This window comes from Anomaloglossus baeobatrachus, chromosome 1, assembly GCF_048569485.1.
Source record: "Anomaloglossus baeobatrachus isolate aAnoBae1 chromosome 1, aAnoBae1.hap1, whole genome shotgun sequence".
NCBI classification, from domain to species: Eukaryota; Metazoa; Chordata; class Amphibia; order Anura; family Aromobatidae; genus Anomaloglossus; species Anomaloglossus baeobatrachus.
In genome coordinates, this window is record NC_134353.1 from 702,805,545 (window position 1) to 702,831,662 (window position 26,118).

Sequence of the window (26,118 nt, forward strand, 5' to 3'; positions counted from 1 at the left end):
GGACAAGGAGGGTTTTTTGGGGCTGATTAAAGTGGTGAACCAGGGAATGTGTTTGTGTGTTTTATTTCTAATAAAGGATTTTTTCGGGCGTGTGTGTGTTTATTTACTGTAATTTACAGATTAATCATGGAGGGTGTCTCATAGACGCCTGACATGATTAATCTAGGACTTATTGGCAGCTATGGGCTGCCAATAACTCCTTATTACCCCGATTTGCCAACGCACCAGGGCAAATCGGGAAGAGCCGGGTACAGTCCCAGAACTGTCGCATATAATGTATGCGGCAATTCTGGGCGGCTGTTGGCTGATATTGTTAGGCTGGGGGGCTCCCCATAACGTGGAGCTCCCCATCCTGAGAATACCAGCCTTCAGCCGTATGGCTTTATCTGGCTGGTTTTAAAATTGGGGGGGACCGCACGCGGTTTTTTTTTAATTATTTAATTATTTATTTCACTACACAGTATAGACACGCCCACCGGCTGCTGTGATTGGGTGCAGTGTGACACCTGTCACTCAGCGTGGGGGCGTGTCTCACTGTAACCAATCATAGGCGCCGGTGGGCGGGGAAAGCAGGGAATAGGAGATTGTTTAATGGGCGGCCGGCTTTTTCAAAACAGTAAAAGCCGCCGCAGCAGTGTGAATGCCGTGCAGCGCCGGGGAACGGGGATCGGTGAGTATGAGAGAGGGGGTAAGAAGGATAGACTGACATGGACAGAGAGAGGGACAGAGATAGTGACGGACTGACAGAGATTAGTGATTGACAGATATTGTGAGGCGCTTCAGAACGCAGCTTTTCAGCTGCGCTCTGAAGCAGACCTTTTTTAAGCTGCGGTGCAGAGCGCACACCTGCGCACATAGCCTCAGACACCGAAATCGTATGAGGGATGTCACACGTTACAATTCACTAGTTTCGTACTACCAAACGTCCAATGTATGAGGAATAAACGACGTGTATGCGATCACCGTATTTTCGTTCAATCTTGATCGCACGTAGGTGTCACACGCAAATACGTCACGAACGATGCCGGATGTGCGTCACTTACAACTTGACCCCGACGACGGATTGAAAGATCTATTGAAGTGTGTAAAGCAGGCTATAGAGCTGCATTTCACAAGACAAAATTTAAGGAGAGTCTCACAAACATGACTTTAGGCAGTCATTGCTTGCAAAGTTTTTTCTACAAAGTATATTTATGGTAAAGTTACTTTGTCCAATTACCTTTGAGCCCCTGAAATGAGGAGGATTCATAGAAAAATGGTTGAAATACCTAAACATTTCACAGTATTTTTGATCAACCCCTTCAATTGAACCTGAAAGTCTCCACTTCAATTACATCTCAGTTGTTTCATTTTAAATATAAAATAGTGGTATGGACAACCAAAATTACGAAGATTCAGTCACTGACTAAATATTTCTGGGCCTAGTTGTATATGTATCTTGTTTTGTACTACTATTTTGTCTCGGGGAAAAAAATGGGTGTTGAATTAAAATTGACCTGATTGAAAAAGGAAAAATGACAATGTATATTTATGTTCTAGCTGTATGTGACATGAACTCCTGGAATGGAAATATAGATATCGTGGGCATCTGGATATTTAATATTTGAAGCATATACTGAACAATCACAAACTTCCAAGATAGCTGCAAGGTACTCTGTCCTAGAACGGGCATGCAAAAATACAGTGTTTTGTAATATAGAATATTTTATCACGATTAATCATTAGGAAATGCACATGGAATGTGTAATCAACCATGATACTAGCTTATCTTTACAGCTTCATGTGAGCAAATATCACTAATGAAAAGACCACTTGTAGCGCTGGCGTGCCTGCAGGGACCCCAACTTACCGCCCCAGCCGGGTTGCTTCCTCACCCGCTGCCCAGTGGCTGTCCACATGTGCTCCTGCTTCCTCCTCCTCCCAGGGCCTGTGCACACAGCTTAGGTCTTCTGGGAGTATGCTTAGGGCACACACGTGTGCACCGGCCCACCTCTTAAAGGGCCAGACCACTAATTCCAGGAAATGCCTCTCAGGCTATGGCTAAGAGGCACTATGTATTTAAGGCAGACGGGAGAGGAGGTGCCTACGCAATGCCTTTAATTAGTCAGTATTCAGTCTGCTAGCTAGTTAGTTGTCAGGTCCCGAGCTCCTGTCTCACTATCCCTGTGTCAGTCACCTGCACATGCCTCCCCATACCTATCTGTCCCAGCCGTGCCCACCATATCTGTCTATACCCGCCTGCCTGTCTGCCTCAGTCATCCCAACTGTACCTGCCTGCATCTGTGTTGGTACCTAAGTCCATCTCCTGTCCTAGGAGTCAGCTGCCACAATCCGGTCACTGCCCTGGGAGTGGTACCTGGCTTCTGCCTTGCGGTACACAGTTAGTTAAGCCCCTCTCAATAAAGGGTAAGCTTAGGTCCCTCCTGTGGTCCAGTGAATCTACTAACCCTGCTCACTGCCCCTACACCGGCCGTAAGCGTTACACCACCTTTTAGTAAGACCATATTTTCTGTGACAAATGTGACAAATGTTCAGCATATCATATATCTCATGGTCATTTTCGTTGAGAGGACCAACTCTCTATAAACCAATTTCAATGCAATTTTATACAGTTGTTTCATAGAAGATTCACTATGTGTACCACATAGTAAAATCCCTTAAAGAGAACTTATTAGCCACCCTATTTCTGAAGCCACAAAATCAGGAAAAATCAATTTTTAAAATGATGCACAATTTATGCTAATTACCAATGACTAGTCATCTGGGTTTTTACAAAACCTGGAAAGTTGGACTGTATGGTCTCCAAACTATCCCCTTCTGGCTTGAAACCTGCAGCATGAGTGGAACCAAACTGCCTGATAGTTTAAGGGGTTAAAACAAGGCAGGGGCGTATCTAGGGGGGGGCTGGCGAGGCATCTGCCCCGGGCGCAACTGTGAGGGGGGCGCGGTCGGGAGCCTGATGCAGCGCTGTGAAAGTCTCCACGTGAGCTGCGGTTGCAGCTCTGCAGTCACACTGACAGCCGCACTCATAGAATCTGCAGCGCGCGGCTCCCACTGCTCAATTGTCCTCGTATCTGTCAGACGCGAGGACAAGTGAAGCGGTGATGCCAGGCGCTGACTTCCGGGTCAGAGCGACGGCTTTCATGTGATCATGTCAGCTGATCACACTGCTGACCCGGAAGTCAGGCCCACAACGCAGAGGCGGCAGAGAAACGCTGATAAGTGCTCCAGTGTGGAGCTGAAGACATGGACGGAGGAATATTGTGGGGTGAGGGGGGAGGTATCTATGCACACGGAATGAGGGGACAGAGGGTGGGGAGAGGGAACTATCAGTGGACACATTATGAGGGGATAGAGGGTGGGAAGGGGGCAGTATCTAAAGACAGTATGGAGGAGAGAGGATGGGAAGGGAGCAGTATCTATAGATACAGTAAGGGTAAGGGGGAACGATCTTTTGACAGTATGGTGGGAAGAGAGGTTGGGGAGGGGGAAGCATCTTTGGCCACAGTATGGGGAGAGAGATGATGAGGGATGATGTATGGGGAGAGATATGATGAGGGTTGATGTATGGGGAGAGAGATGATGAGGGATGATGTATGGGGAGAGAGATGATGAGGGATGATGTATGGGGAGAGAGATGATGAGGGATGATGTATGGGGAGAGAAATGATGGGTGATGTATGGGGAGAGAGATGAGGGATGATGTATGGGGAGAGAAATGATGAGGGGTGATGTATGGGGAGAAAAATGATGAGGGATGATGTATGGAGACAAAAATGATGAGGGATGATATATGGAGAAAGAAATTATGAGGGATGATGTATGGGGAGAGAAATGATGAGGGATGATGTATGGGGAGAGAAATGATGAGGGGTGATGTATAGGGAGAGAAATGTTGAGGGATGATGTATGGGGAGAGAAATGATGAGGGATGATGTATAGGGAGAGAAATGATGAGGGATGATGTATGGGGAGAAATATGATGAGGGATGATGTATGGGGAGAGAGATGATGAGGGGTGATGTATGGGGAGAGAAATGATGAGGGGTGATGTATGGGGAGAGAGATGATGAGGGGTGATGTATGGGGAGAGACAGGATGCGGGGTGATGTATGGGGAGAGGGAGGATGCGGGGTGATGTATGGGGAGAGGGAGGATGCGGGGTGATGTATGGGGAGAGGGAGGATGCGGGAGATGTATGGGGAGAGGGAGGGGTGAGGGGTGACGTATATAGACATGGTATGGGGAGCAAATGAGAGGGAGTGTGTGGGGCATGTAAGATAAGAGGGACAGTGTGGGTCATATTTTGTGCAGAGAACACAGTGAGGGGCCATTATTTATTCTGGGGCACAGCGTAGGGCAGATATTTTTAAATAGAAGTATTATAATTATTCTACTATTTTAGGGGCATCGTGATGAGATGTGCTGCAGAAGACCGGAGAAGATTTAAATCTGCAGAGATGAGATGTGAATGTGAAAAGTCATCATGGCGTCAGGACAAGGTGAATAGAAAGAAACGACTCAGAGACAACATCATCTATAAGGTACCTGAATGTAAATGTTTATTTGTGATACTGACTATGTCCCATCATTAGGCCTTAGTCCCACTTGCGCATTGCTTCTGATGTGAGCACAATGGGACCCCCACTGATCAGCTGCTCTTGATGCAGGTGGCCAGAAATGCTTATTTCTGTATCTGCTCCGTCCTCTGATGGTGTCCGCAGCCGGGTACTCCACATCCACCTCATTGATTTTAATAGGAACCTGCTGCCACTATCAGAAGACGGAGCAGATCCAGAACTGAGCACTTCCGGCCACCTGCCACCACCTGCACCTAGTGTTGGGAATTGGCGGGGGTGCCAGGTGCTGGATCCCGACCAATCAGACATTGGTGACCTATCCTAAGGAAAGGTCTTCAGTGTTAAAGTAGTGGACAATCTCTTTAATAAGTCTTGTGCCGTCTGACAAGTTAAGGGTTACTATGTTTTTATTTATGTTGTTAGGAGCATTAAAGGGGTTGTCCAAGTTTGTGATGAGCCTGGAGTCACTCTGTGTGTAAATCTATGTGACTGCAGACTTCTGAATTCTCACAGTGTGCACACTGCACGCTGTCAGGATTCTCTGATGCCGGCAGTGACAGTTGGAGGTTATGAAGCTGCAAGGATGCGATTTACATAGATGTGGTCACGTGCTGAACAGACATGCTCAATGAAAATGAATTGACTGAGGCTGGACACATCAAATCAGAATGTGGCCAGAAGTCTACAAATCTCATACTTGTGCTCACATGATCGTCCATTGTCGTGTCACTGGCACCGGAGAATCCTAAAAGTGTGCAGAGCATGCATTGTAAGAATTCAGAAGCCTGAAGTCACGAATAGAGTCACTGCAGATTTTCATCTCTAATCTGTACAATCCGTTTAATTACAAAATTAAGTAGTGCAGTATCCTCAGTTCTAACAGCGTGTAATATACCCACTGTCACAATTCAGCTCTGCTCGCTGGTCACCACATGGCCACTCCACTCATGTGATTTTCATACTTGCATGTGACAATTAGCTTTTCTTCATACGTTTCTCATTGAACATTGAGAGAATTATTAAGAGAAGCTCATTACCACATGACTGTAAGTGTGCAAATCACATATGAGTGATTGGTCACATGATGACCACCCAAATTGCTTGGTGAGGGGGGGGAGCGCCAAACTGAATTCTTGCCCCGGGTGCTGGAAAGCCTAGATACACCTCTGAACAAGGTTCTCTTTAAAAGGTGTCAAATTATTTATCAAATAGTACAAAATGAAAATTTAATCAACTACCGTATGTAGGCGACATGTAGAGTATCATGTAGGTTACATAGTACATAGCATTTAACATTGTATTACTCTGTGTTGCATTTTTTTTATATTACATTGAGACTTGGAGCTAAGGCTAGTTTCACACTTGCGTTGAACGGTATCCGTTGCATTGCGTTGTGTGACGGATGCAACGGATGTGTTGCATATAGTGGCACAACGGATGCAACGGATGCTTCAAAACAACGGAATTCCTTTTTAATTTTTTTTTTTTTACAGTTTACCGGCGGCAGACTATTGTGAACGATCAACCGGTTGATCAGCTGATCGCTCCCAGTAGCCGGCCGCCGGGTGATCAGCTGATCGCTCCCAGTGTCGGTCGCCGTGTGATGAGGTGATCGCTCCCAGTAGCCGGCCTCCAGGTGATCAGCTGATCGCTCACAGCAGCCAGTTGCCGGATGATCAGCTGATCGCTCCCAGTAGCCGGCCGCCGGGTGATCAGCTGATCGCTCACAGCAGCCAGTTGCCGGATGATCAGCTGATCGCTCCCAGTAGCCAGCCGCCGGGTGATCAGCTGATCGCTCCCAGTAGCCGGCCGCCGGGTGATCAGCTGATCGCTCGGCCGCCGAGAATGTGTGCGGGGGGCGGAGTGAGGAGTGGGTGGAGCCGAGCGGGGCCATGGCGCTGAGGACAGGTGAGTGTGCGTGTGTGTATGTATATGTATGTGTGTATTTGTGTGTGTATGTACATACATGCGGAGTGGAGTCCGGGAGGGGACGGAGCCAAGCGGGGAAGTGTCGGGCTCCCTGCACATGTAGTGAGGATAAATTTCGGCAAAGCACTTTGCTTGGTTACCCGATATTTACCTTGGTTACGGATGCAGGGAGCCAGAGAGGGCATGCGCAGTGAAATCCAACGGATTGCGCTGCTCAAAAAAACGTTACATGCTGCGTTTCTCCCGCCCGGCGCAGCATCAAAATAACGACGCTGCGTCGTCCAGCGGATGCAACGCTGACACTTGCGTTACAGTGCGTCGTCCATACAAGTCTATGGAGAATAGCGCAGTGCGTTAACGGACTGCCCTATTCTCCATAGTGACGGACTCCACTGAACCCAAGTGTGAAAGTACCCTTACATGGGTTTTAGTGTTTTGAAATGCGATGCAACTTTTGAGTTTGGACTATATATATACATGGAAAAAAGGCAATGATATTTACCAGCCAAGGTAACAGAAACAAATGTGCAAACAGGATGCAGCAGACCTCCATAATAAAGGGGGTTACACATGCAAGATACTGATGAAACAAGTACTTTGAAACATGTGAAGCACAGTGCCTAGCCAACAGTCTATTACACTAAACTACTATTTGATTATGAATCTGCCAGGCAAAGTTATTATAGTCACTTTTTTGCTTGACTATACTTCTTATTTATACATATACATGAATGCATTTAATTTATTTACATAATCTTACCCTTTTGGTCCCCCACATTCATGGCCCATTCCTTTTGGTTACAGTATAAATCAATATTGTCTACGACAGTCTGGGGGTCTCCACGCGTTGCATTATCCAGCACATACTGTAAAACTCTTTGTTCCTTGGTCTGATTTATGAAAAAGATTTTGACTCCTTCTATTACTTCGTGTAAGACAATTCTAGCAAAGGCTCGTCGTGGACCATGTAGAACTATGTACAAAGTGAAAAAGAGCAAGATACTTGCTGCAAATAGGAACAGTAGGCTGAGATCTATCATCTGCATGAGAAAAAAAGACAGTAAATTACTAAGCAAGCTATTTACTTACTCTAAACGGGCAGGCTCATCATAACAATTTTCTATATACTATATACTAGGTTAAAATTCAAACTAGACAATTATTTATATACTAGAAGGTGTCCCGATTCTAACGTATCGGTTAGTCTAGAATGTGTATGTAGGTTAGCAGATTGAATAATAATATAATGAGTAAGTCTTGAATAATGATGGTTCATTTTTTCCTCGTTGGTCTCCTGCTGTGCAGCACACATCTGCATGTTTGACAGTGGGAGACCAACAATCTGAATGGGCAGGCAGCCGGGGTAAGCTAGTAACCATGGTACACATCGGGTAACTATGCAAAGCGGTTTCCATAGTTACCCAATGTGTACGCTGGTTAACAGCCTCTGGCACACGTGTGCCAAGAGCCGGGGTAAGCTAGTAACTATGCTACACATTGGGTAAATAAGCAAAGCGGTTTCTATAGTTACCAGATGTGTACCATGGTTACCAGCCTACGCCGGCTCCGGCACACGTGTGTAGGCTAAAAGTCACTGCATATCACCCCAAAAATACCATATCAACACTGATGTTTGAACATAGGAACATGTTGTGGAGCTGTTGTTAAGCATATGGCACTGGCAAACTTCATATAACTGAATGAAGGAAGGATGAATGGATAAATGTACTCAGACATTCTTGATTAAAATCTGTTGTCATCTACCAGAATGATGAAGATGCAACAGGGGTGGACATGTAATCAAAACAAATGATTCCAAACATAAAACCAATGAAACTCTCAATTAGTTTCAGAGAAAGGAAATAAAGCTGATAGAAAGGCCCAGCAAATCACCTGACCTGAATCCAATAGAAAATTGAGGGAAGGAACTAAAGCTCAGAGTTCATAGAAACCTCAGGATTTGAAGTGTGTTTGTGTGGAATAATGACCCTAAATCACATCTGAGCAATGCATGTGACTAGTATATCCATACAGGAGGTGTCACTGCATTGGTACTGCTTTGCTCCTGGTGTTTGAAGTGTTTTTTTCCCCTGTATACTACAAATTAAAACCTGTTCTCACATTCCCTACTAGTTTAGTGTGTTATTAGGGTGATTCCCCAGCGAAAGGTCACTGGTTCAAATTGAGGTGCAGCCATCAAGAAGTTTTCCTAATAAACGAAAAACAGCATTATCCAGATTATCGATGGCGGTCTCTCAGCAAAGAAAATTGCAAACATGCAATGAAGTCCGTCCTTACATTCAAAAGCCAAGAAGTGGACAACTAGGCAAAATATCAGAGTTAACAAGTCGGCTCATCACAAGAACTATAAGTTCTGGCACAGCAGGTGGAGGTGGCTCATATGCTTCTAATAGTGAGATCATAGACATCTATTTAAGTACCGTGTGATGTACATTATGAAAAGTGGACAGTAGACAATTGGAAACTGGTGATTTGGAGTGATGAAATGAAAGTCAATAGACTAGGCTCTGATGGGTGCAAATAGGTCTGGAAGAAACAAGGGAAAAAGGGGCTAATGGATGGAGAAATTGAAGAAACTGTCAACTTCAGTTGAAGAAACTTGTTGATATGGCGTTGTTTCACAGCAAAAGGCATTGGATACTTCACCAGGATCGATGGTGGTCTCAGTGTTGAGCTATATGTGAGTATCTAACAAGGCAAGTTACTTTGTATACTTGAGTACTTTGGGTATGAAAAGGACAATATAGTGTTCCAGTAGGCGCTGGATTGGCCCCACAGTCCCTAGACCTCAAGCCAAAGGAATACTTGTGGGTAGAGTTGAAGAAAAAGCTGCATACATATTTAAGTGAGTTGAACAGTATGCACCAACATTGGCAACGTGTAGAAGAAATCTTGGATGAGATTTTGGTTGAGACATGCTTGAATCTAATACAGAGAATGCCCACAAATGATCAGGAAGTGATAAAAGCCAAAAGTGGACTTACAAAATACTAACTAAATAATGAAAATTTAAATTTTTAGGAGCAAAACAGTAACAATGCAGTGACATGACAAGAATCTGCATAAGTAATCATATGCTAATGTCCTTGGGTGGCCATTGCCCAGTTCCGTGACACTGGGGTCGCTCCAAAAAGGGGGTATTTACAGGGGAGATAAAATAAAAGTTTTTGTCGTGACAACACTTGCGGGTTGCGGCTATTTAAGTGGAGCCGCCGCTGCACAGTTCTCAGTACTGGGGCTGGTGTTGGTGGCAGCCTGGATGTTGGGCCCTCCGCAAGTAGGGCCAAGCCCCAGGGGATAAATAGTGTTGTTGGGCGGTAGAAGGTAGACCACACAAGGGATTGCAGTATCACTGGTTCCTTTACTCACAGCGTTGTTATGGCTGGTAACCCGAGGAAGGCTGGTCCTTAGTCCCAGTGCCAGTTTGGTAACCTGGTGGCTTCTTTCCCCTTCACCTGTCTCTGGTTGGTGGGTCCCCGTGGCTTGAAGCGTCTGGGGGTCCCCTCCAGGTTCTTGTTCAGTCTTAGTCCATATAACAGGTAGCTTGAACCCTGTGGGGACGGTTTCTCTGGTCCTGTCCCCGGTTCTCCCGTTGCTACTGTGTCCCGAACTTTACGATTAGTGAGGTCCTGGATGGTCCCCTTACTGTGCAGATTTTATCAGGTCTGCCTGGAGCGTTTGCCTGACCTAGGATTCTGTACCCCATTGGTGCTACGGTTCCGGGAGTACTCCACCGTACTCCATCGGCAACCGCACGCCTGGGCCATCAGGTCACCGTTACACTCTCCTCTCAGTGCGGTTACATCCGGTTCCTCTCAATTCCACTTACTGACCGTCTGACCCCTCCTCACTGGTTGTCGTCTAGTGGACTGGATCGGCTCCACCCCTAGGTGGCCATCCATTAGGTCCAACCCTAGCCTGTCACCAGTCTTTGGAAAGGGAAAAACAGGGATTATAATGTGTTTTGCTGTTCCTGGCACTGGTCTTCTGGGTCCCTTGGGGTAAGCCCTGCATCTTTGACAGGATGCAGTACCTTGTAGCTCCTGATGGCTTCAGGGGCACTACATTCTCTGGTTGAAATTCATCTGACACTGGAATTGACAGGAAGAGAAGCTGATTTTTATAAAACTGTGCAGTGATCTCTTAATTTTTTCCAGAGCTATATATTGTATATAGAGTATATATGGTAAATACAATACAGACATCACATCTACACTTACAGTAAGTCACATGCAGACGAGTAGGTACGGGGAAATACAGAGCGAATAGCAAAATGGAAGGGGAGGGAAAAAGGAAACCTTGCGTCTAGGGTTAGGGGAGATGGTGACCCCTGATCAAATCTTCTGCTGGCCCCTGGCTCCCCTGATGTTCCTCAATAGGTTCTGCACCAATGCGCCAAGCAGGATACCTGACCCTAGCTGACCCTGAACTGGACCCTGGGTAATGAACGGGCAGGATGAGCAGTAGCAAACCCCACTTAAGCTGGTGTCACACATAACGACGACGACGACAACGACGTCGCTGCAACGTCACCATATTCGGTGACGTTGCAGCGACCTCAACAGCGACGTCGCTGTGTGTGACACATAACAACGATCAGACCCCTGCTGCGAAATCGTTGCTCGCTCCTGAATGCTCAAAGTCATTTTTTGATCGCTGCTATCCCGCTGCGCCATGCTGATAAGCTGATAATCCTTGTGTTTGACACCGCAGCAGCGACGCTACGCTACGTCTGAAACCACACAACGACAGTCGACGTCGCTATGATCGCTGCTCCGTCGCTGCTTTTTCTAACATGTTTGACAGCTTACTAACGGTCATCTATGGTCGCTGCTACGTCACAGAATATGGTGACGTTGCAGCGACGTCGTTGTCGTCGTCGTTATGTGTGACACTAGCTTAAGTCCTAAAGAACACACACAGGAAAAACAAACAGGGGAAAGCAAACAAACAATGTATCTCCAAGATGACTTAGGGATAAGAACAACAACATACAACGTTTCTCCAGATGATTACAAACCGACTGCTGGTATAGAAACTAACTTTATCGCCAGCCAAGGGGAAATGCAGGTATAAAAAGACACAGAGGGTGAAGGATAATGATTAGCAGCTGAAAGGTTAAGATCTCCACAGGGTCCTAAGGTGGAAGAGTAAACCCTGACACAGAAGACGCACAAAACACCATTCACATCACAGAGGAAAGGCTGGAATATCAAGAAACAGTCTTTTACAAGTGGTCTCTGGACACTCAGGGCCAGGTTTTTCTGGATAGGAAGCATGAAATGAACAAACTAATCTTGTGGCATTCACATCACATCCTCTCTGTAACTCCAGATGAAATGTTAATGGATTATTGACGGCGATTACTTTATAGGGACCAATAAACCTTGCTTCCAGCTTCTGGACCAATAAACCTAGGTCCCAGCTTCTAGAAAGGAACTTTCCACTTAAGATTCCTGGTAGACAACAACTCATAATCATTCCACTTAGGTCCAGAACTGGTAAGCGTCCTACAGGGGAAAGAGTAAACCCTAACAGAGAAGACACACAAAATTCCATTCACACCACAGAGGAAATGATAGAATATCAAGGAGCAGTTTATGCAACCAAATGTATTGACCTTCTGCAACCGGACACCACAGGGTTGTCTGTCAACTGTGATACACCTGTGACAGTTTACCTCAATATTTGTAATACAAAACCAGAAGTGAACCAATCAGAAGAAAAGTATAATACAAACACGAGCACCATTTCTACATTTTTTTTTTACCCATTCCTGGTTTTGGTTTACAAATACTGAGGTAAAAAACTCATCAAATACTCAACGTGTGTACGTGGCCTTACAGTTTCTGTCATGCATGAAACCAGTGTAGTAAAGCCACTGAACCCTCACTAAATTCTCTATGTGCAAGTATCTTCACATCAGCTGATAGAAAAGACATCTCTATGTATAATCACAGATCTTTTTGTATACTTGAAATGTCCCTCCTCCTTACAGCTGATTGGACAACTCAGTCCAGTCATCATTCGCTCAGACCTGCAATGAAGTCTCTAGCCCAGCGCTCCCTGGCACTTGCACAGTAGGTTGGCAGCAGGAAAATGATAAAGCTTACTGCGCAAGTGCTGTAATCACTTCTAGCACTTGCAAAGAAATTGAAGGAGGAGAAGGGCCTACTGGAGACTGGGCGTGGCATCAGTTATGAAGTTATCACTAAACTCCAGACATTAAAACACCACTAGTCGGGGTGTGACCAGCTCCTCTAGAATCAGGAGTGAGGCTGGTCACACATTAATGTTTAGTATCTAGGCAACGGTGCAGAATGCTGACAGTGAGTATATTACAAACTGTAAGCATTCTTTACCCTAGTTCCAAACATAAATTATAAAGAACGCCTGGACAACCTAAGTCTGTCATAATCATTGGAAAGGAAGAGGGGAGAGAAACATATCCAGCACATCTTTAAAAAAACTAAAAAAACTTCAAATTATTAATTCCAAGTAAAAAAAAAATTCTTATATGGACTAAAACAATCTCTCCATATGCCTTATAGCGCCTTACATGTTTCAGAGAAGAACTCCTTAATCATTCTGGGTTCTTATTATGAGGGATTTCAACTATCCAGACATTCAGTGTAAAGGCCCCGTCACACTAAGCAAAATCGCTAGCAACATCGCTGCTAACGAACAACTTTTGTGACGTTGCTAGCGATGTTGCTGTGTGTGACATCCAGCAACAACCTGGCCCCTGCTGTGAGGTCGTTGGTTGTTGCTGAATGTCCTGGGCCATTTTTTAGTTGTTGCTGTCCCGCTGTGAAGCACAGATCGCTGTGTGTGACAGCGAGACAGCAACAACTAAATGTGCAGGCAGCAGGAGCCGGCTTCTGCGGAGGCTGGTAACCACAGTAAACATCGGATAACCAAGAAGCCCTGTCCTTGGTTACCCGATATTTACCTTTGTTACCAGCCTCCGCCGCTCTCACTGTCAGTGCCGGCTCCTGCTCTGTGCACATGTAGCTGCAGGACACATCGGGTTAATTAACCCGATGTGTGCTGTAGCTAGGAGAGCAGGGTGCCAGCGCTAAGCATTGTGTGCTGCTCCCTGCTCTCTGCACTTGTAGCTGCAGCACACATCGGGTAATTAACCCGATGTGTGCTGTAACTAGGAGAGCAAGGAGCCAGCGCCAAGCGGTGTGCGCTGCTCCCTGCTCTGTGCACATGTAGCTGCAGCACACATCGGGTAATTAACCCGATGTGTGCTGTAACTAGGAGAGCAGGGAGCCAGCGCTCAGTGTGCGCTGCTCCCTGCTCTCTGCACGTGTAGCTCCGTGCGCTGGTAACCAAGGTAAATATCGGGTTGGTTACCCGATATTTACCTTAGTTACCAAGCGCAGCATCTTCCACGCGGCGCTGGGGGCTGGTCACTGGTTGCTGGTGAGCTCACCAGCAACTCGTGTAGCGACGCTCCAGCGATCCCTGCCAGGTCAGGTTGCTGGTGGGATCGCTGGAGCGTCGCAGCGTGACATCTCACCAGCAACCTCCTAGCAACTTACCAGCGATCCCTATCGTTGTTGGGATCGCTGGTAAGTTGCTTAGTGTGACTGGACCTTAACATAGAATCATCTGGTTGTGCTAAAAGCTGCAAGTTCTTATATACAATCCAAGACAATTACCTTTCTCAGATGGTAGATGAACCAACCAGGGGAGATAATTTGCTAGATCTGGTACTGTCAAATAGACCGGATACAATTTCAGATCTACGGGTCTGGGAGCACTTGGGCACCAGCGATCATAATATGGTAAGCTTCAAAGTAATATTCAATAGAACATTTCAAAGGGGAAATGCTAAAACCTGGAATTTTAGGAAAGCTGATTTCAACAAATTGAGGGAAGAGCTTAAATGTGTAGATTGGGACAATGTTATGGTAACTGGGGATACTGAACATAAATGGGGTAAGTTTAATGATATACTGCTAGAGTCCTGTAGAAAAAACTCATACCCTCTGGTAATAAAATGTCCAGGAATAAAAAGAAACCACTATGGATAAATACAGTGCCTACAAGTCTACAAGTAGTATTCAACCCCCTGCATATATAGCAGGTTTACACATTCGGAATTAACTTGCCATTGTGACATTTGGACTGTAGATCAGCCTGGAAGTGTGAAATGCACTGCAGCAAAAAAGAATGTTATTTCTTTTTTTGTTTTTTTGTTGTTTTTTTTTAAATTGTGAAAAGTTTATTCAGAGGGTCATTTATTATTCAACCCCTCAAACCACAATAATTCTGTTTGGTTCCCCTAAAGTATTAAGAAGTATTTCAGGCACAAAGAACAATGAGCTTCACATGTTTGGATTAATTATCTCTTTTTCCAGCCTTTTCTGACTAATTAAGACCCTCCCCAAACTTGTGAACAGCACTCATACTTGGTCAACATGGGAAAGACAAAGGAGCATTCCAAGGCCATCGGAGACAAGATCGTGGAGGGTCACAAGGCTGGCAAGGGGTACAAAACCCTTTCCAAGGAGTTGGGCCTACCTGTCTCCACTGTTGGGAGCATCATCCGGAAGTGGAAGGCTTATGGAACTACTGTTAGCCTTCCACGGCCTGGACAGCCTTTGAAAGTTTCCACCTGTGCCGAGGCCAGGCTTGTCCGAAGAGTCAACGCTAACCCAAGGACAACAAGGAAGGAGCTCCGGGAAGATCTCATGGCAGTGGGGACATTGGTTTCAGTCAATACCATAAGTAACGTACTCCACCGCAATGGTCTCCGTTCCAGACGAGCCCGTAAGGTACCTTTACTTTCAAAGCGTCATGTAAAGGCTCGTCTACAGTTTGCTCATGATCACTTGGAGGACTCTGAGACAGACTGATTCAAGGTTCTCTGGTCTGATGAGACCAAGATCGAGATCTTTGGTGCCAACCACACACGTGACGTTTGGAGACTGGATGGCACTGCATACGACCCCAAGAATACCATCCCTACAGTCAAGCATGGTGGTGGCAGCATCATGCTGTGGGGCTGTTTCTCAGCCAAGGGGCCTGGCCATCTGGTCCGCATCCATGGGAAGATGGATAGCACGGCCTACCTGGAGATTTTGGCCAAGAACCTCCGCTCCTCCATCAAGGATCTTAAGATGGGTCGTCATTTCATCTTCCAACAAGACAACGACCCAAAGCACACAGCCAAGAAAACCAAGGCCTGGTTCAAGAGGGAAAAAATCAAGCTGTTGCAGTGGCCTAGTCAGTCTCCTGACCTTAACCCAATTGAAAACTTGTGGAAGGAGCTCAAGATTAAAGTCCACATGAGACACCCAAAGAACCTAGATAACTTGGAGAAGATCTGCATGGAGGAGTGGGCCAAGATAACTCCAGAGACCTGTGCCGGCCTGATCAGGTCTTATAAAAGACGATTATTAGCTGTAATTGCAAACAAGGGTTATTCCACAAAATATTTATCCTAGGGGTTGAATAATAATTGACCCACACTTTTATGTTTAAAATTTATTAAAATTTAACTGAGCAACATAACTTGTTGGTTTGTAAGATTTATGCATCTGTTAATAAATCCTGCTCTTGTTTGAAGTTTGCAGGCTCTAACTTATTTGCATCTTATCAAACCTGCTAAATCTGCAGGGGGTTGAATACTACTTGTAGGCACTGTAAGACTGTACAAAGTATAGTAAAAAAAAACAAAGGGCGTTTAAAATCTTAAAGGCTGAGAATACAGAAATAGCATTTCAGGAGTATAAAGATATCAATAGGAAATGTAAAAAAGAAATCAAGCAAGCAAAATTAGCTACTGAAGCAAAAATCGCTAAGAACATTAAAATAAATCCCAAAATCTTTTATAAATACATTAACTCCAAAAGGAAAATAAAGGATAGTATTTGCCCCTTAAAATATAATAACATGTTAGTTATAGAGGACAAACAAAAGACTGAGATATTAAATAGGCATTTCTCATCTGTGTTCACCAAGGAACTGACTGTACCAGGGATCATTCAACAAGTGAAAAATCAAAGTTCCCCACCCAATATAATTAATTTAACACAAGAAGAAGTACGCCTACGTCTGAGTAAATTAAAAATTGACAAATCCCCAGGGCCAGATGGCATTCATCACCGAATATTGAGGGAATTGAGCTCCGTAATCAACAGACCGCTGTATCTCATCTTTTTAGACTCGCCTGTAACAGGTCTGGTGCCTCAGGATTGGAGGATTGCTGATGCGGTACCGATATTTAAGAAAGGTAAGAGGGTAGATCCAGGCAACTACCGTCCAGTAAGACTGACATCAGTAGTATGCAAAGTTTTTGAGGGAATTTTAAGGCATGACATGCAAAAATATATTGCAGAAAATAATATAATAACTGACAAACAGCATGGATTCATGACAGATAAGTCATGTCTAACTAACCTGTGGGGTTCTATGAGGGGGTAAGTGCAAACCTGGATATTGGTAATGCAGCTGATGTGATTTATTTGGACTTTGCAAAGGCATTTGATACTGTACTACATAATAGCCTTTTACTAAAGCTCCAAAAGCAAGGACTAGGGGGAACTATATGCAACTGGGTAAGGAACCGGCTAAAAGATAGGAAACAAAGAGTAGTCAGATATGGTACATTCTCTAAATGGGCAATAGTCAGCAGTGGGGTACCGCAGGGATCTGTGCCAGGACCGATTCTTTTTAATCTCTTTATTAATGACCTTGTGGATTGATTGATAGTAAAGTGTCAGTCTTTGCTGATGACACCAAACTATGTTGGATATTAAAAACTGACCTTGATAGTACCATATTACAAAAAGATCTGGATAAGATGTCAGAATGGGCAGATACTTGGCAAATGAGATTTAATGTTGATAAATGTAAAGTAATGCACCTAGGACGGAGTAATCCTATAGCTGCGTATACATTAAATGGAAGTAAACTCGGGACTACAGAACAGGAGAAGGACTTGGGTATTCTTATTACAAATAAGCTGAGCAGCAGCACTCAATGTCAAGCAGCAGCTGATAAAGCAAACAAGATTTTAGGGTGTATAAAAAGAGAGATTAGATCCCGTGATCCCAACGTATTGTTTCCCCTCTATAAATCACTTGTAAGGCCACATCTGAAATATGGCATCCAGTTTTGGGCTCCACATTTTAAAAAGGACATTCAGAAGTTAGAGTCAGTTCAAAGGCGGGCAACTAGACTACTACAAGGAATGGAAGGCCTCCCATATGATGAGAGGTTGAATAAATTAGATATGTTTAGCTTAGAAAAAAGATGTCTCAGAGGAGATCTCATTTATTTGTATAAATACATGTGTGGTCAATATAAAGGGCTGACATATGACTTATTCCTACCAAAGACAATACTAAGGACCAGGCGGGCATACACTGCGAGTGGAAGAAAAGCGATTCCGGCAGCTTAATAGAAAAGGGTTCTTTTAATGGCAGATACTATAACAGCTTTTAAAAAAGGGCTGGATGATTTCCTCAGTACACACAACATTGTTGGTTATAAATGACTTAGGGGTACTTTGCACGTTGCGACATCGCTACTGCGATATCGTCGGGGTCAAATCGAAAGTGATGCACATACGGCGCCGGTAACGACGTCGCAACGTGTAAAGCCTAGGAGAGAAGATGAACGAGCATGAAACAGTAAAAAATCGGTGATCTGTGTCATGTCGTTCATTTTCATAATGTCTGTGCATCCGCAGGTACGATGTTGTTTGTCGTTCCTGCAGCTCCACACATCGCTGTGTGTGAAGCCACAGGAGCGACAAACATCTCCTTACCTGCGCCCGCCGTCCATCGGCAATGCGGAAGGGAGAAGGAGGGCGGGATGTTTACATCCCACTCATCTCCGCCCCTCCGCTTCTATTGGCCATCTGCTGTGTGATGTCGCTGTGACGCCCTTTAGGAAGGAGGCGGGTTGCCGGCCAGAGCGACGTCGCAGGCCAGGTAAGTGCGTGTGAAGCTGCTATAGCGATAATGTTCGCTACGGCAGCTATCACAAGATATCGCATGTGCGACGGGGGTGGGTACTATCGCGCTCGGCATCGCTATCATCGGCTAGCGATGTTGCAGCGTGCAAAGTACCCCTTAGTGACCAAATGTAGAACTGGTGGAGGAAGGTTGAACTAGATGGACCTAGGTCTTTTTTCAACCTAAGTAACTATGTAACTGTAACTATAGGCCAATATGGCAAATATGAGTCCTGAAGTTTTATTAAAGACATGGTGCTGGATATGTTTCCCTCCCCTCTTCCTTTCCAATGATTGTAACAGCTGTGGACGCCAGCCATGGATACCGTGCACCGACCCAGGAGGAATCTAGACACAGAGACTGGTGAGCTGGATATATTGTATTTTTGTTATTTTTACTAAGTCTGTCATAGACCATCAGATCAAAAATGCTACCTCAGACAGACTGCCACTCCGTCTAGCAGGTTCTAGGGGATGCGTCCCGTCCCCACTCTTCATTCTATACAGAAATATAGACTTACTATGGGCCCCATTGGGCTGCGTCCATGGAGTAGCTGCTGGGGAGGAGCAAGACAGAGGCAAAAAATGGTCACACAAATCCAAGTCGGTAAATCAGGAAAGACTGAACTTGGAAGAGAATAAGAATACAAAACCACAGTCAGAGGAGTAGATTGGGGTTAGTTACAATGAGATCAGTCCATAAAAAGAATCAGTCAAGCCAGGGTGAAAATTAGGAGGAATTACAGAGACAGATATTGTCAAGGTGCAAGCGGAGTCCATATTTGGATAAACACAATACATTAGGATAAACACAATAGGGAACAGCAACAGACTACAAGGATAAATCCAAGCACATTAACAGGCAACTTCCTGCACTATGCCAGAAGTTTAGGTAGAAGGTGGTACAATCCCATTGGCCACCATAGGGAGTTGAATACACCTGTTGACCTGCTAGACGGCACAGATACCAATTTTGTTTAAGAGAGTTGCACCTGGTCCCAGAAACATCAGTTTTTTATAACTAGACGTTTGTGAAATCCAGTAATATAGGTCTCGATTAGAGATGAGCAGACCTGTGGTTGTTCAGGTTTGCCGAGTTTCGACTCGGGAACCAGACTTGATCTAAACTTGACCCCAGACTCCGAACCCCAAACAAGTCAACGGGGACCTGAATTTCTGTGCTGATAAATGGCTGCAAAATGGTTGTATTAAAGGCTAGGGGACTGGAAAAGAAAGGAAAAATGGGGGTACGAGCATGACAATTGCCCTGCAAACAAATGTGCATAGGAAAAGAACTTAAAGGGGTTCTGTCACCATAGCAATAATTGTTACATAGGAAGTAAATGAATAAACTAAAAATTTTAATAGTAATGCAGGCGTCACACGGTACGATCTATCGTGCTATCGCATGAGAGATCGTACCCGCCCCCGTTGTTTGTGTGTCACGGGCAAATCGTTGCCCTTGTCGCACAAAGTCGTTAAACCACCGTCACACGTACTTACCTGCTGAGCGACCTCGCTGTGGGCGTCAAACATCCTCTTCCTGAAGGGGGAGGGACGTTCGGTGTCACAGCGACGTCACACAGCCGCCGGCCAATAGAAGCGGAGGGGCGGAGATGAGTGGGACGTAAACATCCCGCCCACCTCCTTCCTTCCGCATAGCCGTCGGGTGCCGCGGGACGCAGGTAAGCTGTGTTCATCGTTCCCGGGGTGTCACAATGCAATGTGTGCTGTCCCGGGTACAATGAACAACCGGCACCATGAAAACTAAATGATTTTTTAAAAATAAGCGACATGTACATGACTCACGATCTGTGACTGATTCAGCGTCGCTCGGAGGTGTCACACGAAACGACGTCGCAAACGATGCCGGATGTGCGTCCCGAAAACCGTGACCCCGACGATGTATCGCATGATAGATCGTCTCGTGTGATGCCCGCATAACCCCAAGGAGACAGATTCCAGATTTTCTCCACACAACAACAATTTAAAAAAAAAAGGCACTTATAATGTGACGCCCCTGCACTAGTCAGGGTGTCACAGGGAACTGCACTCCTTTCCTTATAGTGCAGAACCCACCCTCCTTGGTTCCACGTTCCACCCAGTGGTATTGCTACCAACCACATTCAAACCCCCAATCCACACTCACACTAGTACAGGACAGACAAGCCAGTCGGTAGGTCTAGAGAGGAAAGGGCCGCCCACCGAAGGGTTAAGCAGACTGGTGGGAGGTGACAAGTCAGTGAGCTCCAGGGGAGCAAAGGGAGAAGTGCAGTAGAAACTCTCAAATGGAGAGGGAACCGGGGGTTGAAGCCCCCAGGAAAAGTGAAGTAGTGCCCCTCATAGTGTGAGGGGCTGGGGAGTTGAAGCTCCGGAGAAGTCGGACTAAATTGGGACATAAATCCGGACATAGCAAAAGCAATACTATTGGGAGCGTATACCTGGACGTGCTCTCCTTCCCAAGCAGCAGTGGTGCACTGGGACTTTTGGTTCATCTGCAGCATGTGTGTGTAATGACTTTACAAAATATCATCCAGCACCACGATAACCGTCCTGAGTGAGTACATGGTCATACCCTGCTTCCAGCAAGCCTGCGCTCCCCTGCACCCCACCATCCAGAGCCCTGGGGCCTTCCCTACCCATGGAGAAAAAACATCATCTAGCTGCCTCCATTCCATCAACCCAAGTACTCCCATCGGCAGTGGCGGTACTCTCCATTACCGCACACTACGGGTGGCATCACGAACTATATCTCCCCTGTAAGTAGCCCCTTCTTCATTTGAGTGTGGCCCCTGGCCCCCGGTTCCGGAGACCCTCGAGCCACGAGTAACCATCCTGGACCCAAGCAGTTCAGCCGCTGCAGGGGAGGCACACCTCAAATTTGGCATCACGAACAGGATTCGGACAGGAACCACTAACCTGGGTGACGTGCGTCTTGAAAATCCAAGCTGCGGTGTCAAGATCCCGGTCCCGCCATTTTCCGCCATCTTTGGCGCCAAAACGGCATCTTTTAGACCAAAAGCACGCAAAGCCGAAGCCCCGCCCTTCGTCCTGAGAGTGTGGCCAGAACCGGAAGTTCCCAGGGGTCCCCAGCGTGAAAGTCAGTGGCTGGCAAAAAACCAAGGGAGCGTGACGGGAAGTGGAGAAGGATGCCAGGACTCTGCCATAACGTTCCTAGACACCACAGAGGCAAGATAGCAGCAGCAAGGGACTGGGCACCGGAGCGCGCTGCTCCTGGGACCACGGCCTAGATAGAGCAGGAGACCGAGCAGCTCTGCAGGAGGATGCAGATGCAGTTCCTCTTCATTCGTAATCATTGGAGGGAAGAGATGAGGAGCCTGGCTGTGGCGGTACGAGCCCGTGAGATAAAAGTCCCACGCGAGGAGCGGGTAAGCAGCTACCCAGTCCCGGTTGATCCGGCCTACCTGGCTGTTGGATCCGGTCTGCCCCCCGCCCATTGCAAGCATCCAGCCACCGTCACCCTCGGCGGATGCCGAGCCACTATCCCCAACACTGGCAGCGGAACCTTCAGCCCCAGTCTACGAAGAGCAGGCTGCGACACCTCCGGCCTCACCACCAGCCCGACCAGACCCGGCCGCATCACTGGGCCCGTACCCCGATACGGAGCACCCGGACTCTGAAATCCCGGCGGCAGAACAGCCGGTTTCTTCATTCACCACAGCGGAGGTGAAGCCTGCCTGTTAAGATGCCGGTTCCACCGCCGCGCGGCCGCCCGGTAGTTGCCGGAGCTGCAGGAATCCGTATGCAGTAGCGGTAGCTGAACCAGGATGCCTATCCACCAATTTTTTTGAAAGTTTGAAAAATGACTGTTCAGGACTTGTCACCCTTGTTGAACCTTTCCGTGTTAATTGGAGAAGGCCATCTGGACCCCCAGGTGGGGGGTGGAAAAGGAGTTAATGTTTCAAGAGGCGCCATCCTTGTTGAACCTTTTTATAATGCTTTGTTAAAAATAAAAAGGCCTCAGGGCCCGGAGAGGTGTGCCATGAGGAGGTGGCACCAGAGGCCCTTGGTGGGGGATGGTGCAAAGGGCAATGGCTGTACGGGTTTACTCAGTTCGTCTGAAGGACTGAAAGCAGCTGCACCCGTCACCACGGACAACTACAAGGAACTCCAGACAGTGCAGCACCGTGAGTGAAGGTGGCACTGGGGATATGGGTGGTTGGGGTGGCGGGTTGAGGGAAGGAAAGCTGCAAGAGGAGGTTGCCCCAGCAGCTGTTGCTTAAAGTTGTTGACTGTTCTTGTTTCTGCCCAGACTTCAACTCCATCACAAAACCCAAGTAGGAAGTGTACCGCCCCGCAGGCTCGGCTGCGACCGCCAATCCGCTCAGATGTGCTCGTACGGTGGGTGGTGGCTCGAGCCTCTCACGGACCTGGGGGTCACGTCGCTCTGCAAGGAAGTTGGCGCTACATGCAAGGACTTGACGCGGAGTTCCACGGCCGGGGCCGCGGTGGTTTAGTTTGGGATATAAGTTCATGACGCCACCCACGGGTTGTGGTGAATAGATGGACACCACCACTGCCATTAACTAGGCCTCCCGGGGACGGTGTTGCACAGCTTGGTGTTGACCCCTCAGTGGGTAGGGGAGCGATGGTCCCGGGGGCCCGAGGGAGGTGCTGAGGCGTGGGAGCGGGTGCGTGCTGGGTGCTGATGCTGTGCGGTGCGCAGCCCGTAGGCACTGGTGTACTCACTATGACACAATACACTGGAGTCTCCGGTAAACCAAATGGGGTGATGAACGGGGCCTGCAGCCGGCTGCAGCTTCTCCCAGAATAGGTTGGTGATTTCTGCCTTTCTCCTGCACCTCTTTGTATGAATGTTTGACTCCTATGCCTAAGCAACGGTAGTCCGCTCCCCAACTGGTATATGCCGTAGGAGCCTGTTTGCTCGCAGACGCTGGCCCTTTGGGTCTCTATGCCTTGGCGGTGGCTTTACCCTGTATGGTTGGACTGTTGTCTTCTAACAGGTCTTGTGTGGGATAGGTCCTTAAGTCCAGTCCTCAATCAGTTGATTTGACTCGTCCCTGTCGGTTCAGGGCTTTGTACTGGGTCTGAGTACCCCTCCTGGTGCTCTGGTTTCCAATCGGTTCCCCGGTTCGGTACCGGCGGGCCACCGTCCGACCCCGGTCCCTACGGTTCCACCTGCTGTAATCCCAGCTCCTGCAGGCGGCCACCACCGTCTGCCTCCTTGCCAAAGGTGACTGGGCTCCAACCCAGCCACCGGAGTAGTCTGTTGGCAGGCCTGGTCACAGGTCTGCCCTTGAACTCGTCCTCCCTCCTTCACTGTCAAGGTTACTCCTCACACTCTGCTCTAGAACTTCTGTCTGAACTGTGTCTTTCCCGCCTCCAGGCCTGTGAACTCCTCGGTGGGTGGAGCCAACCGCCTGGCTCCGCACCCCTGGTGTGGACATCAAACTTGGAGGGTGGTGACAAGGGTTACTTGGTTGGCTGCTGTCACCTACTCGGGGAGGGGGTGGTGTGTGTGTGTGACTACCTGGGACGACCTGGCTAGTCCAGGGCGTCACAGAAGCAGCGGGTTTAGGTTGTTTGGGTGGCGGGATCCGGGACACAGGGAATGTGGACTCCGTGAGTTTTCTTTTGCAAGGTTTAAGAATATGCCCCTCTGTGTGGGATGAGAAACTGTTATTAAAATGTTACCCCATTTTCTCCTTACAGGAGCAGTTTTAATAAACCTCAGTGTGTCCTGTAGCTCGGGTACCAGACTTGATCTAAACTTGACCCCAGACTCCGAACCCCAAACAAGTCAATGGGGACCTGAACTTCTGTGCTGATAAATGGCTGTAAAATAGTTGTAGTAAGGGCTAGAGGACTGGAAAAAAAAGAAAAAATGGGAGTATGAGCATGACAATTGCCCTGCAAACAAAGGTGCATAGGAAAAGAACTTAAAGGGGTTCTGTCACCATAGCAATCATTGTTACATAGCAAGTAAATGAATAAACTAAAAATTTTATCAGTAACCCCTCGACAGATTTCAGAGTTTCTCCGCACACCAACAATTTAAAAAAAAAAAAGGCACTTACAATGTGACGCCCCTGCACTAAGTCAGGGTGTCACAGGGAACTGCACTCCTGTCCTTATAGTGCAGAACCCACCCTCCTTTGTTCCAGGTTCCACCCAGTGGTATTGCTTCCAATCACATTCAAACCCCCAATCCACACTCACAGCAGTACAGGACAGACAAGCCAGTGGGTAGGTATAGAGAGGAAAGGGCCACCCACCAAAGGGTTAAGCAGACTGGTGGGAGGTGACAAGTCAGTGAGCTCCAGGGGAGCAAAGGGAGAGGAAGTGCAGTAGAAACTCGGAAAGGGAGAGGGAACCGGGGGTTGGAGCCCCCAGGAAAAGTGAAGTAGTGCCCCTCATAGTGTGAGGGGCTGAGGATTCGAAGCTCCGGAGAAGTCGGACTAAATTGGGACATAGCAAAATCAATACTATTGAGAGCGGATACCTGGACGTGCTCTCCTTCCCAAGCAGCAGTGGTGCACTGGGACGTTTGGTTCACCTGCAGCATGTGTGCGTAATAACTTTACAAAACATCATCCAGCACCATGATAACTGGCCTGAGTGAGTACATGGTCATCCCTTGCTTCCAGCAGGCCTGCACTCCCCTGCACCCCACCATCCAGAGCCCCGGGGCCTTCCCTACCCGTGGAGGGAAAACGTCATCTAGCTGCCTCCATTCCATCCACCCCGGTACTCCCATCGGCAGCGGCCGTACTCTCCGTTACAGCACACCACGGGTGGCATCACGAACTATATCTCCCCTGTAAATAGCCCCTTCTTCATTTGAGTGTGGCCCCCAGCCCCCGAGTCCGGAGACCCTCGAGCCACGAGTAATCATCCCGGACCCAAGCGGTTTGGCCGCTGCAGGGGTGGCCCAACAAGATAGTTCCTCTTAAGAACAAGTTTAACAAAAATCCCCCACATAGCTTGTTTTCAGACCTGACCCACACAGATAAGATTGGCAGAGTTCCTTCATAAAGCAACAAGTTTAACAAAAGGCTCATATATAGGCTTTATTACAAGTTCATCCCCACAGCCAAGATTGGCAGAGTTCCCTGACAGAGCAACAATTTATAAAAAGGCCCTTACAGAGCCTGTATTCCCAGTTCATCCGCACAGTCAAGATTCGCAGTTTCCCCACAGAGCAACACATTTTAAAAAAGCCCCTACAGAACCTGTATTTCCAGTGCACCCACACAGTCAAGTCAGTCAGAGTTCTCCCACAATACAATAAGTTTAACAATAATCCCCAACAGAGCCTGTATTCCCAGTGCACTCACACAGTCAAGAATGGAAAAGTTCCCCCACAGAGCAACCATTTTAACAAAAGGCCCCTACATAGCCTGTTGTTACATTTGACCATCTCAGCCAAGATTGGAAGAGTACCCTCACAGATCAACAATTTAAAAAAAAGGCCTCTGGGGAGCCTGTTTTCCAATTTCCCTCTACAGAGCCTAATATTCAGCTCCTGTTGGGTACACTATAGAGGTTCCAGTTAAAAAGCTTGTCATTGTATTTTGAATTGAGCTGGTGGTTCGCCAGATAGCCTTGCTACTGGTAATCCCATCCCCT

At 47.0% G+C, this 26,118-nt stretch overlaps 1 protein-coding gene across 1 annotated transcript in view; it reads right to left on the reverse strand.

Annotated features, from left to right (window-relative positions):
* The window catches only part of LOC142298520 (catechol O-methyltransferase-like), a 71,243-nt gene that overhangs the window by 24,597 nt on the left and 20,528 nt on the right, over positions 1 to 26,118 (reverse strand). Inside the window, exon 2 of the mRNA XM_075341770.1 lies at positions 7,270 to 7,549. Within this exon, the coding sequence (XP_075197885.1) occupies positions 7,270 to 7,549 (280 nt within the window). The remainder of the gene's footprint in view (positions 1 to 7,269; positions 7,550 to 26,118) is intronic.